This window comes from Ambystoma mexicanum, chromosome 9 (assembly GCF_040938575.1).
Source record: "Ambystoma mexicanum isolate Mex_15411 chromosome 9, UKY_AmexF1_1, whole genome shotgun sequence".
Lineage (NCBI taxonomy): Eukaryota > Metazoa > Chordata > Amphibia > Caudata > Ambystomatidae > Ambystoma > Ambystoma mexicanum.
In genome coordinates this window covers 337,728,030-337,742,142 of record NC_090931.1, presented here as the reverse complement: position 1 = coordinate 337,742,142, position 14,113 = coordinate 337,728,030, and the positions used below count along the sequence as shown (strand labels likewise).

Genomic DNA, 14,113 nt, shown 5'->3' with positions numbered 1-14,113 from the left:
GATCATCCTCAATCATGTTTACAAGTCTTACTGTTGCCAACATTATTGGGGTGGACTGGCCCCACATACAACGCAGCCAAATCATGTTACGCTCAAACTGAGACTTGGTCACCAAAAAGGAGCCTAAGCAGAGAGAGCCTTTGTTGCTCAAAGTGATCCCAGTTTGGTGAGGTTTGGTCCAAGGGGGGGTAAAGTAATACGGGGGGCCCCAAAATGTATTTTTTTCCCATAGACTGAATGGGGAAAAAACTTTGCTCACGCCTACAGCCCAAACCGCTGGACGGATTTTCACCAAATTTGCGGCAGGAGCAGCGGCTTGGTCCCGAAAGTGTGCTTTTGTAAATTTGGTGAAAATGCGTCCAGTAGTTTTCTTTAAAATGACCAAAAAGTAGGTCACAAAAAATTAGTGATATCTATGTCCGCTCTGCGGACACACTTCCCTGTTTGCTCCGCGGACAGGACACTGATTGGTTAATCGGCTTGCGTCATGTCCGCGGACATGCGACATGTCCACTGATTGGATGGTGTCCGCGAACATTGCGGTAAAAACATATTAAAAAACACAACATTGCACTTGTCAAATTTATCAAATAATCTCTGGGGAGGTGAGGGGTGATGAGGATGGGATGGGATGGGATATGGCTGCAAGAACAAAATAAACGGGTGTTTTTTGCCGCAAAAGTCCTCGAACGAACTGTTCGGATGTTCGCGGACAGTCCTGTGAAAGTTCGCGGACACCTCTGCTTTACTGGTTTGGAGAAAAGCAGTTCTTGGATGGCTTATAACTTTGGCGCCACTTAATGTAACTGTATGTCATTTTGAAATTATATTCCTGACCTGATCCGGAATGAGTTTGCAAAGTTTGGTGGGATTCTGTCAAGAGGGGGCAAAACTAGAGGGGGGGTCCCAAAATAATGTAAAGGCTTATAAATGAGGTGCCATTTGACGAATATACACTTAATTTGGCAAACTGATAATACATATAGATATACATGTTTTTGCGAAATTTGGTGGGATTCTGTCAAGAGGGGACAACATTAGAGGGGGAGTCCCACAATAATGTAAAAGCTTATAAATGAGGTGCCATTTGACGAATCAACACTTAATTAGGCAGACTGATAATAGATCTAGATACAAATGTTTCTGCGAAGTTTGGTGGGATTCTGTCCAGAGGGGGCAACATTAGAGGGGGGGTCCCAAAATATTGTAAAGGCTTATAAATGTGGTGCCATTTGACAAATCTACACAAAGGTTTTCAAAAAGATTATAGATCTAGATATAAATGTTTTCGTAAAGTCTGAATGGATTTTGTCAAGTGGGGGCTAGGTTATATGATGATTGTATGTGCTTACATTTGACATTTTTTGAAAAAATAAAACATGGGTGGATTTCCAGCAAACTTGCATAAGGAGCATTGGCAAGGACCTACAAGCATGGTTTTGGAAATGTGCCAGGCATTTTACTTTTTGACAAGTGTCATAATGTAGCTACATACAAAAAAGCAGTATACATTTAGTGACTGAGGGGTAGCCTGTGGCCATGGGCAGTGGCCAGATTGTCTGGGTCATGGATTAAGGTCATGATCCAGACAATCTGGCTACTGGCCATGATCACAAGGGACAAGGGACAAAACATAGGTTTAAAGTGGCCATCTCCACCTGGGACTGGCTTTGTGGTAAAGTTATTCGAAATTAGGATACATTTGAAAGGAAAGAAAAATGTGCCTGTGGTAATATGGTCATAGGGTTCTCTTTTTGCCTTCTGCAGGCTGCCATGGAACCCCCGCCTCCCCTTTCCATGGTGGCCATCTTGGAAAAGGATTTTCCTTCCTACACCAGACGCCACAGGCGTTCCGGTGTAGGAAGAAAAATCCTCTTTTTTAGTACCCCGGGTTCCTGCTTTGGGAACCTAGGCTGCTAATGGCCTTCATCCCCCATTTCAGGGGCTGGAATGGGGGGATAATGGTCCAGAGACCTCGTTATCCACCCTCGCTTCGCTTGGGCTGATAACTTGGGCTGCTGGGCCGGTATCCACCGTTCCAGTCCCTGGAACGTAGGATGAACGCCATAATATTCCCATTAGCATAACACAAAATGCAAATGCAAATGTTGGAAAATCTTATTGAGTCTATGTACTGAGAAATATAAAGTAGATGGAGTCTATACGTTTTCTTTTAGTTCTATTTTTTAACTGTGAAAGAGGGTTCCTAAAGGAACATTTATTTTGTTTTTGGATGCATTTATTTTTGGCAGGAGAGCTTAGAACGAAAGGTGGGGAAGGAAATGAGGGAAGAGGCACCAAACACTAATATGGAGGGGCAGGTGGACAGGGGAAAATGTTGCGTGTGTGTTATTTCTAAGGTAGGGGGCAGTGTTTCTCATGCTCCTTGATTACAGCAGTGGTGGTGTCTCTTGGGGAGGTGGGATGGCATTAGCTGATTCTATTTTAAGATAAATAGCAGTTTTGCTAAAAGTATGTACTGTGTACTAGATTGTTAATGGATGAGTAGGAATAGGTGTTGGAGCTGTGCAGGGGAAATTTTGAAGTTGAAAGTTTCTAGATCAGTAGAAAATTCAGTTCTGAACTGTCCGCGAAGCATAGATCTTATCGTGAAGTGCGTACGGGTTCTCGGACACGTCATCATGCCGCGCGTCAGCATATGGTCATTTGGCACTCTCCGGAAGGTCTGCAATGAAGTCAGATGTTCGTCGACATTATGGTTAAGTTGCACTAATAAAAACCTATGAAATTCAATGAAAAAACTTTGTTAAGGGGATGTTATGGTTAAGTTGCACTAATAAAAACCTATGAAATTCAATGAAAAAACTTTGTTAAGGGGACGTTATGGTTAAGTTGCACTAATAAAAACCAATGAAATCCCCTGAAAAAACGTTATTAAAGGGACATTATGGTTAAGTTGGACATAAAAACCTATGAAATTCAAGGAAAACACTTTGTTAAAGGGACGTCATGGTTAAGTTGCGCTACTAAAAACCTATTAAATTCAGTGAAAAAATGTTGCTAAAGGGACGTTATGGTTCCAAGTAAAACCAAAAAAAACCCTGAAATTCGCAGGTTATGGTAAGCTAAGCAACCATAACTCGCGCCACCACTGTGCACTGCAAAGACTAACACCCAGGACATCAAAGATGACATCACAAATGTCATTGATGACATCACTGATGACATCACATGCCTGGCTCACTCTTTCTTCCTTTATTGATATATCTAGGCCAGTAACAGTCGGGAACTAAAAATTCACTATACTATAGTAAAAAGTACTATATTTGTATACTTATACTTCAAATATGTTCTTACAGTAATTCACTTAGGGTCCACTCAAAGCATATTAAACATATACAAAGGGGAAAACACAGACTTGGAAGACAGCAATGCTTTCGATATATGAAGATAATTAGTAAGGTTATCAACACTGTCTTATAGTTCTGTTGTTTTTTTTTATTACTGTACTTTCCTTGGATATGCTCATATATGTACACATTGCACTTACACTACTTTCCTTAGGGTCTAGTCACAATATGTAATAGTTATACATAAGGAAGTAGTAGCTTTGAAGCAGAGCAATCATTTCTGTGCATGAAGATAATCAGTTAGCTTAGGAAGATTGTCGGGTAATACTGCTGTGTTTTTGTTTACTTCACTTTCCCTGTATATGCTCTATTGTATTTGTTGTTGTCTGTTTGTGTTTTGTGTGCAGTAGTGCAATAATGTAGTAAGTGGGTTTGAATAGGTACTTATTAAATGTTTCACAGCATGCAAGACTCTAATAAGAAAGCATTTATAATGTTAGTATTTAACATGGCAAGATTATTAATATTGCATCTTCATCATGTATGCTGCTCATTATGCCAATGTTACTACATGTGTACCTTAGTATAATGGAAAAAAAATCATAAAACAATGCTATTTGGATTAATGCATTACTTAATGCACTACGTACCTCATGATATTTATTCCAATGAAACTTGACATTTTTTTATTAACATTACAATAAGAATCCCTTGTACAGACTTTTCATGAAAGGTAAATGCACATGTGATGTCATCAGTGATGTCATCAATGACATTTGTGATGTCATCTTTGATGTCCTGAGTGTTAGTCTTAGCAGTGCACGGTGGTGGCGCGAGTTATGGTTGGTTAGCTTACCATAACTGGTGAATTTGAGGGGTTTTTTGGTTTTACTTGGAACTATAACGTCCCTTTAACAACGTTTTTTTTCACTGAATTTCATAGGTTTTTAGTAGCGCAACTTAACCATAACGTCCCTTTAACAAAGTTTTTTCATTGAAAATATATATATATATGTAAATATATATATAGCTCATGTAGTATAGCATGCTTGAAAATATCTAAAGGCCCGTCTCCTGGGCCAGTGATTTTACATCCTGATGACCGTTTCACCAAGCATCGAGAGGGATCCTGCGCTGACTGACCTCTGTTGTCCCAATTCACGAAGTTGACATTGGATCGAGGGTCCCAGTCACCTTCTCCTCCCATGCCTCAGAGCCAGTGGTTCTACAGTCGCCCCTCCAGTTACCATGGATGCCGTCCAGTACATCTGCACCCTTCCATGAAGGTCATTCCAGCGTTGTACACCTTCTCCCATCGGTGGGTGGGCAGCCATTGCACCCAGCTGGTTGGCAATTTGCTCCTATTTCATTGTTTTCTTGTCTTTTGAAGTTTTCAGGCTCTGAGCCCCAAACAGGTGGGGCCTCTTTGATGACCTCATACACCAGGATCCCAAGTTACATTTCAGAACATTTCACTTTTCTGAGTTGGGAATCTTGCTCAGATCCTCCAGAACCATTTCTTCTGCTCATTGTACTTCAAAAATAGTCTCCCAGGAAGGATGTCAATGGATGGAATTTCCAAAAATGTTCACCAAGGTGGATGTTGTCACCATGACAGTGGAAAATGGTATTTTATGGTAGTCATCAACAAAATAATTTTCCCTCAAGAAGTCTGTCAGCAGTAATAGTATTTTTGGGGTTCCCGGCCATGATAAAAGTGGTCAAATACTGTTAACACTGTCATGGTAAACTGCAAATTCCACCACCAGTTCCACCGTAAATTCCCATTCCATGGAGTCCATTAGGACTCCATGGAATGTGTTTGCCCCTATCACTGGTACCAGCGATAGGGGCAATATTTTGTCAGTTGGCACCTGAACTCCCACCAGGTCAAGCCTGCCGGTAGTTCACTGCCCCTACCAGCAAACTCGAAGTATGCCAGTCTGGGAAAAAGGCTGGATCTGGTATTACCATGCGTTTTACCAGCATTTTTACCAGACTGACTTATGTCTTCAATGACCACTTAACCAAAGGATCATATTCTAATCAACCATTTGTAATGGCAGACTAGAGGATTACAAAATAAGCAAGCAGTTGTGATGTCACAGATGTCACATAGATCATATGCTTAAATCCATTATATGTATATCATGTTATTCAAATGGATTGTGTTCTCCCACATATTCCTCATGTTTTGATATATCCATATCCAGCTTTAGCTGCTTTGGCAAACATTTTCAGCAGGGGGTGTTGTGCATTGATGCTGATCGACTAGATGTCCCTCGATGACCTCCATCCTGTTGTGGACATAAACACTGGTACATATAGCGCGCATAGCGACCGTTAACTTCAGTTTGGTTTTTTCCGCGAGAACTATCACAGAGGAAGATCGGCGCGATTCGGTTCCTTAGAGAAACCTATCGAGTAAACTATGGCATCTTCATTGGCATCACCGACTCCAAGATTGGGGTTTAAAAAATGCCACGACTGTGGGGAAAAGATGTCCCTTACGGACCCCCATCAGGTGTGTCTGTGGTGTTTGGGATCTGATCATAAGACATCGGAGTGTGGATCCTGCCTTGCGATGACAGCGAAAGCCCTGAAAGAACGTAAAGGGAAGTTAGCTGCCGGTAGGACACATAAATCCCCTTCGATGACTCTGTCGAAAAAGCGATCCTCTGATGAGTCGAGCAGTGATGCTCCTCTGTGGAAGAAAGCTAAAAGATCTCGATCTAGGAGTGGATCTCACCACTCATCTTCGTCTTCCCGAGGAATGAAGAAAAGGCATCACAGGTCGCCGTCTTCCCCGGAACGGGTAACTTGCCTGACAAAATCAGCGTCACTGGCTGGATGGGAGAAATTCAGCCAAAAAAATGCTCCAGGTTCTCGAGACTGCAGCCCGACCCACTCGAAACAGAAGAGTATGAGCCATGCCCCTGTCGAGGAAAAACCAGACAAGGAAAAGGCAAAAGACAAACCCGGAGCGCCCTCGGGCCAGGTGTCCATGATAAAACTCCTCGAGAACATTCGAAGGTCGTTTCAGGTCAAGAACCTGCCCTGTCAAAGCCAAAATCTTCGACACCTTTGACAACTAAGGGTTGGACATCCCTATCGGGTAAATCTTCAAAGCCATTGTCGTTAAAGCCCTCAACGTTGACAGCGCCGAAAACTTGACGGCATTGTCGGCAAAAATGCTGAAATTGTCGAAGGAGGTCGAGAAAAATAAAGAATCCTTCACTCCTCTTCCAAGGCAGGACTTTTTCAAGTAACTTTCATTAATATATGAGAATGAGCCATCAGATGATGATGATCGACTCGGAGTACAGTACACAAGGTGTTCCAGAGGCTCTAAAATCAGAAGAGTCACGGAAGAAGGATCTGTATGAGACATTACAGACAGCAAGTGGGATAGACACTTCCCCAGAAATTGAATTTGGCAGACCAGACCCCCTCAGATCATGCAGAGGGTTCATAGAGACAATTAATGGCTAAAGTGTTTGAATTTTTGGGGTGGGGAAGGTCTGCACCACCTTGTGAGCAGGATGACCTGACAGATATTTTGTATAGGGACCCCAAGAGGATACTATTCTCCCCTTCCATATAGCCTTGCAGAGGCGGGTCAGTGCAATTAATTCTGGCAGTAAATACAAAATTGACAAATACAGGACCTCTAGTAGTGATCCTTATTATCTATCAAAACGCTCAACTCCAGAAAGCCTAGTGGTACAGGCCACCACATCAACTTCAAAACAAACTGCCTACCCAAGGATTCCCCCAGACAGGGATGACCAACGTTCTGAAGGCTTGGCAAGAAAAGTCTTCTCGGCTGGGAGTATGGCCCTTAAGTCGGCAAACGCCACATGCGCACTTGCAGCAAGGCTGATGAGAGCCTAGACAAGCTCCAGACCTCCGAAGCGGCAGTCAAATCCCTTGGTGCTGCAATTAGACAACGGCAAACTCACCCCAGAGGAACAGCTTGGTGCTTAGAGGTGCTAAAATCGCCCAGGCAACGGCTGTTAAATTTACCCTCAGCTGCTGCATCAGCTGCCTCAAAACCTCTCTCAGGCCCTAGTCCCAGTGAGAGGCAGACTCTCACGGCATCTGCAAAAATGGTGGGATATTACTTCAGAACCATGGGCATTGGAAACAGTAGCCCATGGTTACTGCCTTCTTTTTCTAAAAAGGCCTCAGTATCATCAACCAGGGAAAAAACTCTTTCAAAATTCCAGATCCGCTCCTTGTGCAGGAAACTTTGACCCTGCTGTAGAAAGGCGCAATAGAGCCAGTACCTGTAGCAGAGAGGAACAAGGGTTGGTACTCCCCTTACCTCCTAATCCCTAAGAAGGACAGAGGATTGAGACCCATCTTGGACTTAAGAGACTTGAACAAGTTCCTCAGGAAGGACAAGTTCAAGATGGTTACCCTTTCTCAGATCCTTTAGCCCCTCCAACTCCAGGATTGGATCGTGTCATTGGACCTTCAGGATGCTTACTTTCATGTGCCTATCCATCACATGCACAGGAAGTACCTCAGGCTTGCCATTGGCAGTTCTCATTATCAATTTCGAGTTCTGCCATTCAAGCTGACCTCCACCCCAAGGGTTTTCACCAAGCTGATGGTGGTGGTGGCAGAAGAAGAGGGGGGATTCACCTCTACCCCTACCTGGGCGATTGGCTGATTAGGGCACGTTTTCTTGAACAGGACCTGGAACATCTCGGTATAACCTGCCACTCTCTCCACAGACTGGGCTTGTCCCTCAATTACAAGAAGTCCCACATGATACGATCTCAAAGACTCCAGTTCATTGGAGCATTCCTGGATGCATCCTTGGGAAAAAGCCTCGCCACTCGAGGTAAGGGCTCAACACATTCTGCAGATGGTCACCAAATTCCAGGGTGCCCAGTGTCTCCCGGCCTTCAGTTTTTTGAGGTTGTTCGGCCTCATGGTATCGTGCATTTTTTTGGTAACAGAGGCTCGCCTGAGAATGAGATCTCTCCAATGGGCTCTCGGGAATCAATGGTCTCAATTCTCAGGCAGGATGTCAGACCTTCTTCAGGTTCCAAGCAGAGTCTCAAAGGATCTTATGTGGTGGGCCTACGAGGACAACATTCCAAAGGGAGAACCTTTTTGGCAACCAAGGCCCGGAGATTACAGTAGTCACGGATGCCTCACTCACGAGGTGGGGAGCACATGCCAACAATCTGACAATCAGCGGTCATTGGTCTCCATCGGAGTCCAAACTACATATCAATCTTTTAGAGCTGAGGGCAATCAGACTAGCGCTGAAGACCTTTCTGCACTATGTACAGGGAAAGAATGTCCTGATGATGACAGTTCACCTATCCGGAGAGGAGAACACAGCGGTGGATCCTCTGAGCAGGCAGAGCACAGTCTCCCACAAGTATGAACTAGCTCAGGAAGTCCTACAATAGATCTTCACCCTTTGGAGAACCCCTCAAGTGGATCTGTTTGTGACCAATGTCAACCGGAAGTGCAAGCTGTACTGCTCCAGGGAATTTACCCCAATGGGTGCTCTAGGGGACACGTTCGTAGTGGACTGGGAGTTTCCACTCCTGTACACATTTCCTCCATTCCCCTTCATTACTCATCTGATCAGGAGGTTGAGAAAGTTTGGGAAATCCGTGATCCTAATTGCTCTGGATTGGGCCAGGAGAACGTGCCACCCGGACCTTCTGGACATGTCCATCTGCCCTCCAATACGTCTTCCGAAAAGAGAGGATCTTCTCTTGAGGGTCTGAGGGCTCATTTGACCAGGGGCATGGCTACATACTCTGCTTTAAAGAGAGTAGTCACAATTCAAGATATTTGTGCAGCAGCCGTATGGTCCTCTGTTCATACTTTTACAAAGCATTATTGTCTGGACTCTTCCTCAGGCCAGGAAGGAGGATTTGGGAAGGCGGTGTTACATTCTGTTCATACAAACCCATAAGGAACTCCTACATTTTTACTTGAAACTGAAAATGCTTACTCCCTCCTACAAAAGAAATACTGCCTTGGGAGTCTAAAGATGAGGAATACGTGGGAGGACACATTCCATTTGAAGCTCTGGTAACATACTATCGACTGGATGTTCTTCCCACATATTCCTCATAGCCCCTTCCAACCTACCTCACTCTATGCACTATATGTACCAGTGGTGACGTCGACATCAGACAGAGGCCCTCGAGTGACACTGAGTCGATTTGCATCGACACGTAGCACCAGCTGCTGAATTTCTTTTCTGTAGCAGTGAAAGCTGGTTATGGCTATATCAAAAGATGAGGAATACGTAGGAGGAACATTCAGTCGAAAGATGGTTACCTGGGGTAAGTAACTTGTTCTTCTAGTCACATAACCTAATCAAAAGGTGACTAGGCAGTTCAATGTGGCATTGTATTTCTAAGTACATACTAATTGTGCTGGTGATATTTCATGATATATTGCTTGAATGTTTTCTGGCATAACGATTTCGGTTGTATTCAAAATAATGTTGTGCATGTTTGGAACTTGATTTGCTCCTGGTTTATGGAGTTACATTGGCCCTCATTACAAGTCAGGCGGTGGACCATGGTGCTATCAGCACCATGATCCATGCCGGATTCCGCCATGGTGGATGGCGGAATTACCGCCCATTCCAAGGTGAGTGGGGCGGTAATTCCCCATTCACCATTTGCCCTTCCCCATTCCCATTTTTGCCCCATAGGGCATAATGGGAATGGGGAAGGCGCTAATTACGGCACCGTAAATTACGGTGCCGTAATTAGCACCAAGGTCGCTTAGCGCCTTGGACTTTAACGCCTGCAAAAAGCAGGCGTTAAAGTGTGAATCAGGCGTTAAGGGTTAACAGCGCCGATGGCGCCGTCAAACCCTTAACGCCTGACTTGTAATGAGGGCCATTGCCTTGTTATTTTAAAAGCAAAAATAAAAGTAATAATACATGTTTTTAAAAAACGTGACTAGGCAGCATTTACTCTAGTTCATTTTCCATGGAAAAGAAAATAATAAAAAGCATAGGGAAAGAAAGGCAAGTAGGGGTTGTTGTTTCAACATTGTTGAATTTCATCCTTAGGGGTAAAATCTGAGAATTACCCTAAAACTGATTTTACTGCAGAGATATTTCCAGATAGTTTGTCCTTGAGAAATAAATTATCTTTTCAATGTAAGAGCAACGCACAGCCACACTTTAACCACAGTGTTTATGTAATGCTTTTTACCAGAAAGATACAATCTGATGGCGCTTCAGATAACTGATAGGATTTTGATTAAATCTGTAACAAATGGACTATTTGAAGTTGTTAAAATGGGTTTCCAAAATCAGTTCTGGAAGAAGGGTTTTGGGAGGTCACCAATGTTATGGTGTACAAGGAGTCACTGAGACTGCAGCCAAACCAAACCAATGTAGGTAGCAGTGCGGCAAGGCTTAGTCTCAGGAAGGGTGTGAGAGTGGGCTTTGGCTACAATGAGTCCACACAGAGCAACAACAAAAGTTCAATTTAGACAGGTAGTTTGACACAAGGGGGCGTCCTGCCTGTGATAGTTCAAAATTGCAGTAATTTAAATGCAAATGGATTTAACTGTGTGCAAAAACCTCTACAGCAAACATTACTATTCACCATGTGGTGGATAGATGTACATTATACAAGCATAAACCCAACTTAAATGGTGTTCTACAGCTTTTTGTATTGCTGTGTTCTTTATTATTTTGTTTAATATTCTATGCAAAGTAGTTCAAATATACAAAAAATATCAAACATTGTACTCTTGCAGGGGGGTAGCATAGTTATACCTATCTGCATGAGTATATGATCCAAAGTGGTATAAAAGATAGTGGTGGACAACAATAAATAGACAATTCAAAGGGATGAGTCCACAGTATGCATTGCAAAAACATTAATTAATGAAAAGCAGTGATACAAAAAAATATGCTGGAAATGCTAAACCATACATAGTGTTCTAATACATATTGTTGTCCAGTAAGTACATTTCAATTGTATGCAGTTTTATCTTCCCAGAAAAGCACGCGTGTTGTTGCAAGTCTGGGTGGGAGACATAATGAGTATGTCTACCAAAGCCAGGCTAAAGGGTGACCTTGAGTAGGTTTTAGGATTTAAACAGGTAAGCATAAACATATACAATAGCGTATTGGGCCTTTAAAATACACACTAAGCAAGTAAAACCTCTAGTCAACACTATAAAACAGATTTATACATTCAGCCTTAGGAGACATATGAACGAATTTGATTCAGTAACCACTGCTACACAGGAAAGTACACATGCATTACAGATAGAATAGACACTTTAGGATAACCATAGAACAGCTTCTCCAGCTCTTAGAAGGACCAACCCTAAAATGGTATATAATTCACAGTAGGTTTCTTAAGAGATTGACGATGCCAGTGTCTATGAATAATAAGAGTCACAAAGTTAAGGTTTGGGTAAGTAAACTCACTCAATCCCAGTCCTTAGCATAGTCCTAAGAAGGGATCCTTGACCAGGCCTCCACCGACCAAAGTCAGCAAAGAGTGATTTAGGGACAGACCTTACACCCAGGTAACCCTATGGAGGACAGAGTGGGGAGGGGGACAGTAAGAGATGTATACACTTCCCTACCTGACTCCAATTTCTCCAGAGACCACTGCTGGTGTTCCAGGATCCCTTGAGGACACAACCTTCTGTGCTTGGTCCCGTCGAGGAAGGCTCAGGGGTCATGGGTGCAGAGGTCACATTCAGACATAGGATTTAGTTTCAGTCGGTCACAGTGCTTAGAATTTGTTTCTAGACAGCTTGCAGTAGAACACACAAATGGAGAAAGACTTGTGCACAGCAGACCACCTTAGGACACCTCCAGGGATCAAACAAGCAGAATTGCAATCGGAGTCACCACAACCAGGCATTGGCAGACCATTTCAATAAGAGAACAGAGGAACAGGCCCAACACAGCTTCTATTCATGAAAGAAGGCTGAACATGCAGGAACAGGTGTCTTTTTACACAAGTTGAAGATCTTCCAAGTTTCAGGGTTTAACACAAAAGGGTGACAGTTGCAGACAGGTAGCGCAGGAGAGAGCTGGCCAGTCCACCGGTTTGTTCAGGGACACTGCCAAAGACTCAGAAGGCAAGGATCTTCATGTATAGGGGTCGAGACCTGTTCCCTCCTTTCCACAGGTCGAAGCCCCGACGGCGGTCGTCTTGAGATCAGGCAGAGGAGCAGGGGTTCACCGGGATAGCACTGGAGTCAATGCTGGTCTGCTGATGGTCCTAGGGTCATCCACTGGCTGCTCATCTTAGTAGAGGACTTGGGTCCAATGATATCTGTCAAATGGCTGCAAGAGCCATCCTTTTATCAAATATTTGGGCTTGGAACATGCCAAAGACCACCGTTGGTAAGACTCAGCACCATTCAAACAGGGAGTGGCTATCCAATCATGGATAGACACTGTTCACAACATCTGCCCAGCAAAAAACATCCAGGCACCCAAATGTCTACTGGGACCAGCACGTCCCAGTGTCCACATCCAGGCTTCACACACAAACCGCCCCTTTGTACGCAGAAGCAGCAACAGCTTTCTCAAGGAAAGGTAATTCCATGTAAGGCACTTCCTGACCAGAGAAGGCATCAAAAACGCTAAAGAACAATATGGCAAAGGACAAGCAAATAAACCTTGTGGCATGGCCATCTGAGGGTGCTAGCCACCTTTAGTAGCCATTTGTGGTAAATGCAAAAGTGCATGAGTAAAAACAAAGCAAAAAGAAAGGGTGTCCCATAGAGGTTTATGAGAGTAAAGCAGCTAAAACAAAAGGTTTCCTAACAAAAGTCACAAAAAATGAAACAGAAATCAGAATGCAAAAACAAATAATATTCAGAAAGGTTGTACATTTGTTTAGCAACAGATATATAGCACTCAAAGCCGAATGACCTAATGGAGCTCCACAGAAGAAGAGTAATGCTTGAATACCTGACAGTCTTGCATGCTTGAGGACACTTTTTCTAGGATATAGCCAACGAGTTGCAAGGATTCCTCATCAGCAGGTGTGTAGTCACTGAAGCCATCCTGAAACATGAATTTGCATATTCCTTCTTAATCATTCATTTGCTGTCAAAATGGCATGTTGCACTGTTGTCAATTCTAAAAACGGTTAAGTTTCTTCAACACATGTAATGCCTATTTATATGAAATACCCTAACACGACAAATATTTCAAATAGCATCACATGCGTACTATTATTCTCAAATCTGCACACTGTAGTCTATGTTTACTCACTGAATAAATGTCATGGTAAAGAGAAGGTGGATCATGAGTGGGAAAATCTGATGTTCCAGGGCCAAGGGATAGTTATGTGCATGTTGGTGATAACGGTGGTCGGGGAGTGAGAGGCAGGTATTTGCGCTTAGGATCCCGGTCCTCTTTTGGTAGTTGCATTAACCTGGGTCCAGCATGCATTCCCTTTCTTCCCATTCCCAAGCAGCATGTGTTGCCATTCTTGCGAGAACCCCACGGCTTCCAGTCAAACCCTGCATCTCATTTCAATTACTCTGCCTTACCTTCAAATACATCTTTGGCACTGCACCTGCCTACGTAGAAAGCAAGATCCTAATTTAGCATGCTCCGAGAGAGCTTCGCTATGTGGAACAGCTGCTACTAAAGGTATTTCAATCCACATTTCATGGTAGAGGTGACAGAAGAGTCTGAGTAGCGGTCCCCACTCTGAGGAACAATCTATCCAGCTATATCAGAGAAGCAAATGGGTTATTACTATTAAAACACAAGACTAGAAGCCTGGCTTTTGACTCAAGTTTAGACT

General features: G+C 43.4%; 1 protein-coding gene across 1 annotated transcript in view; it reads right to left on the bottom strand.

Moving 5' to 3' along the window:
• Nucleotides 1–14,113, bottom strand: part of LOC138487325 (uncharacterized) — a 2,513,852-nt gene that overhangs the window by 2,011,952 nt on the left and 487,787 nt on the right. The window contains exon 21 of the mRNA XM_069613924.1: nt 13,267–13,362. Within this exon, the coding sequence (XP_069470025.1) occupies nt 13,267–13,362 (96 nt within the window). The remainder of the gene's footprint in view (nt 1–13,266; nt 13,363–14,113) is intronic.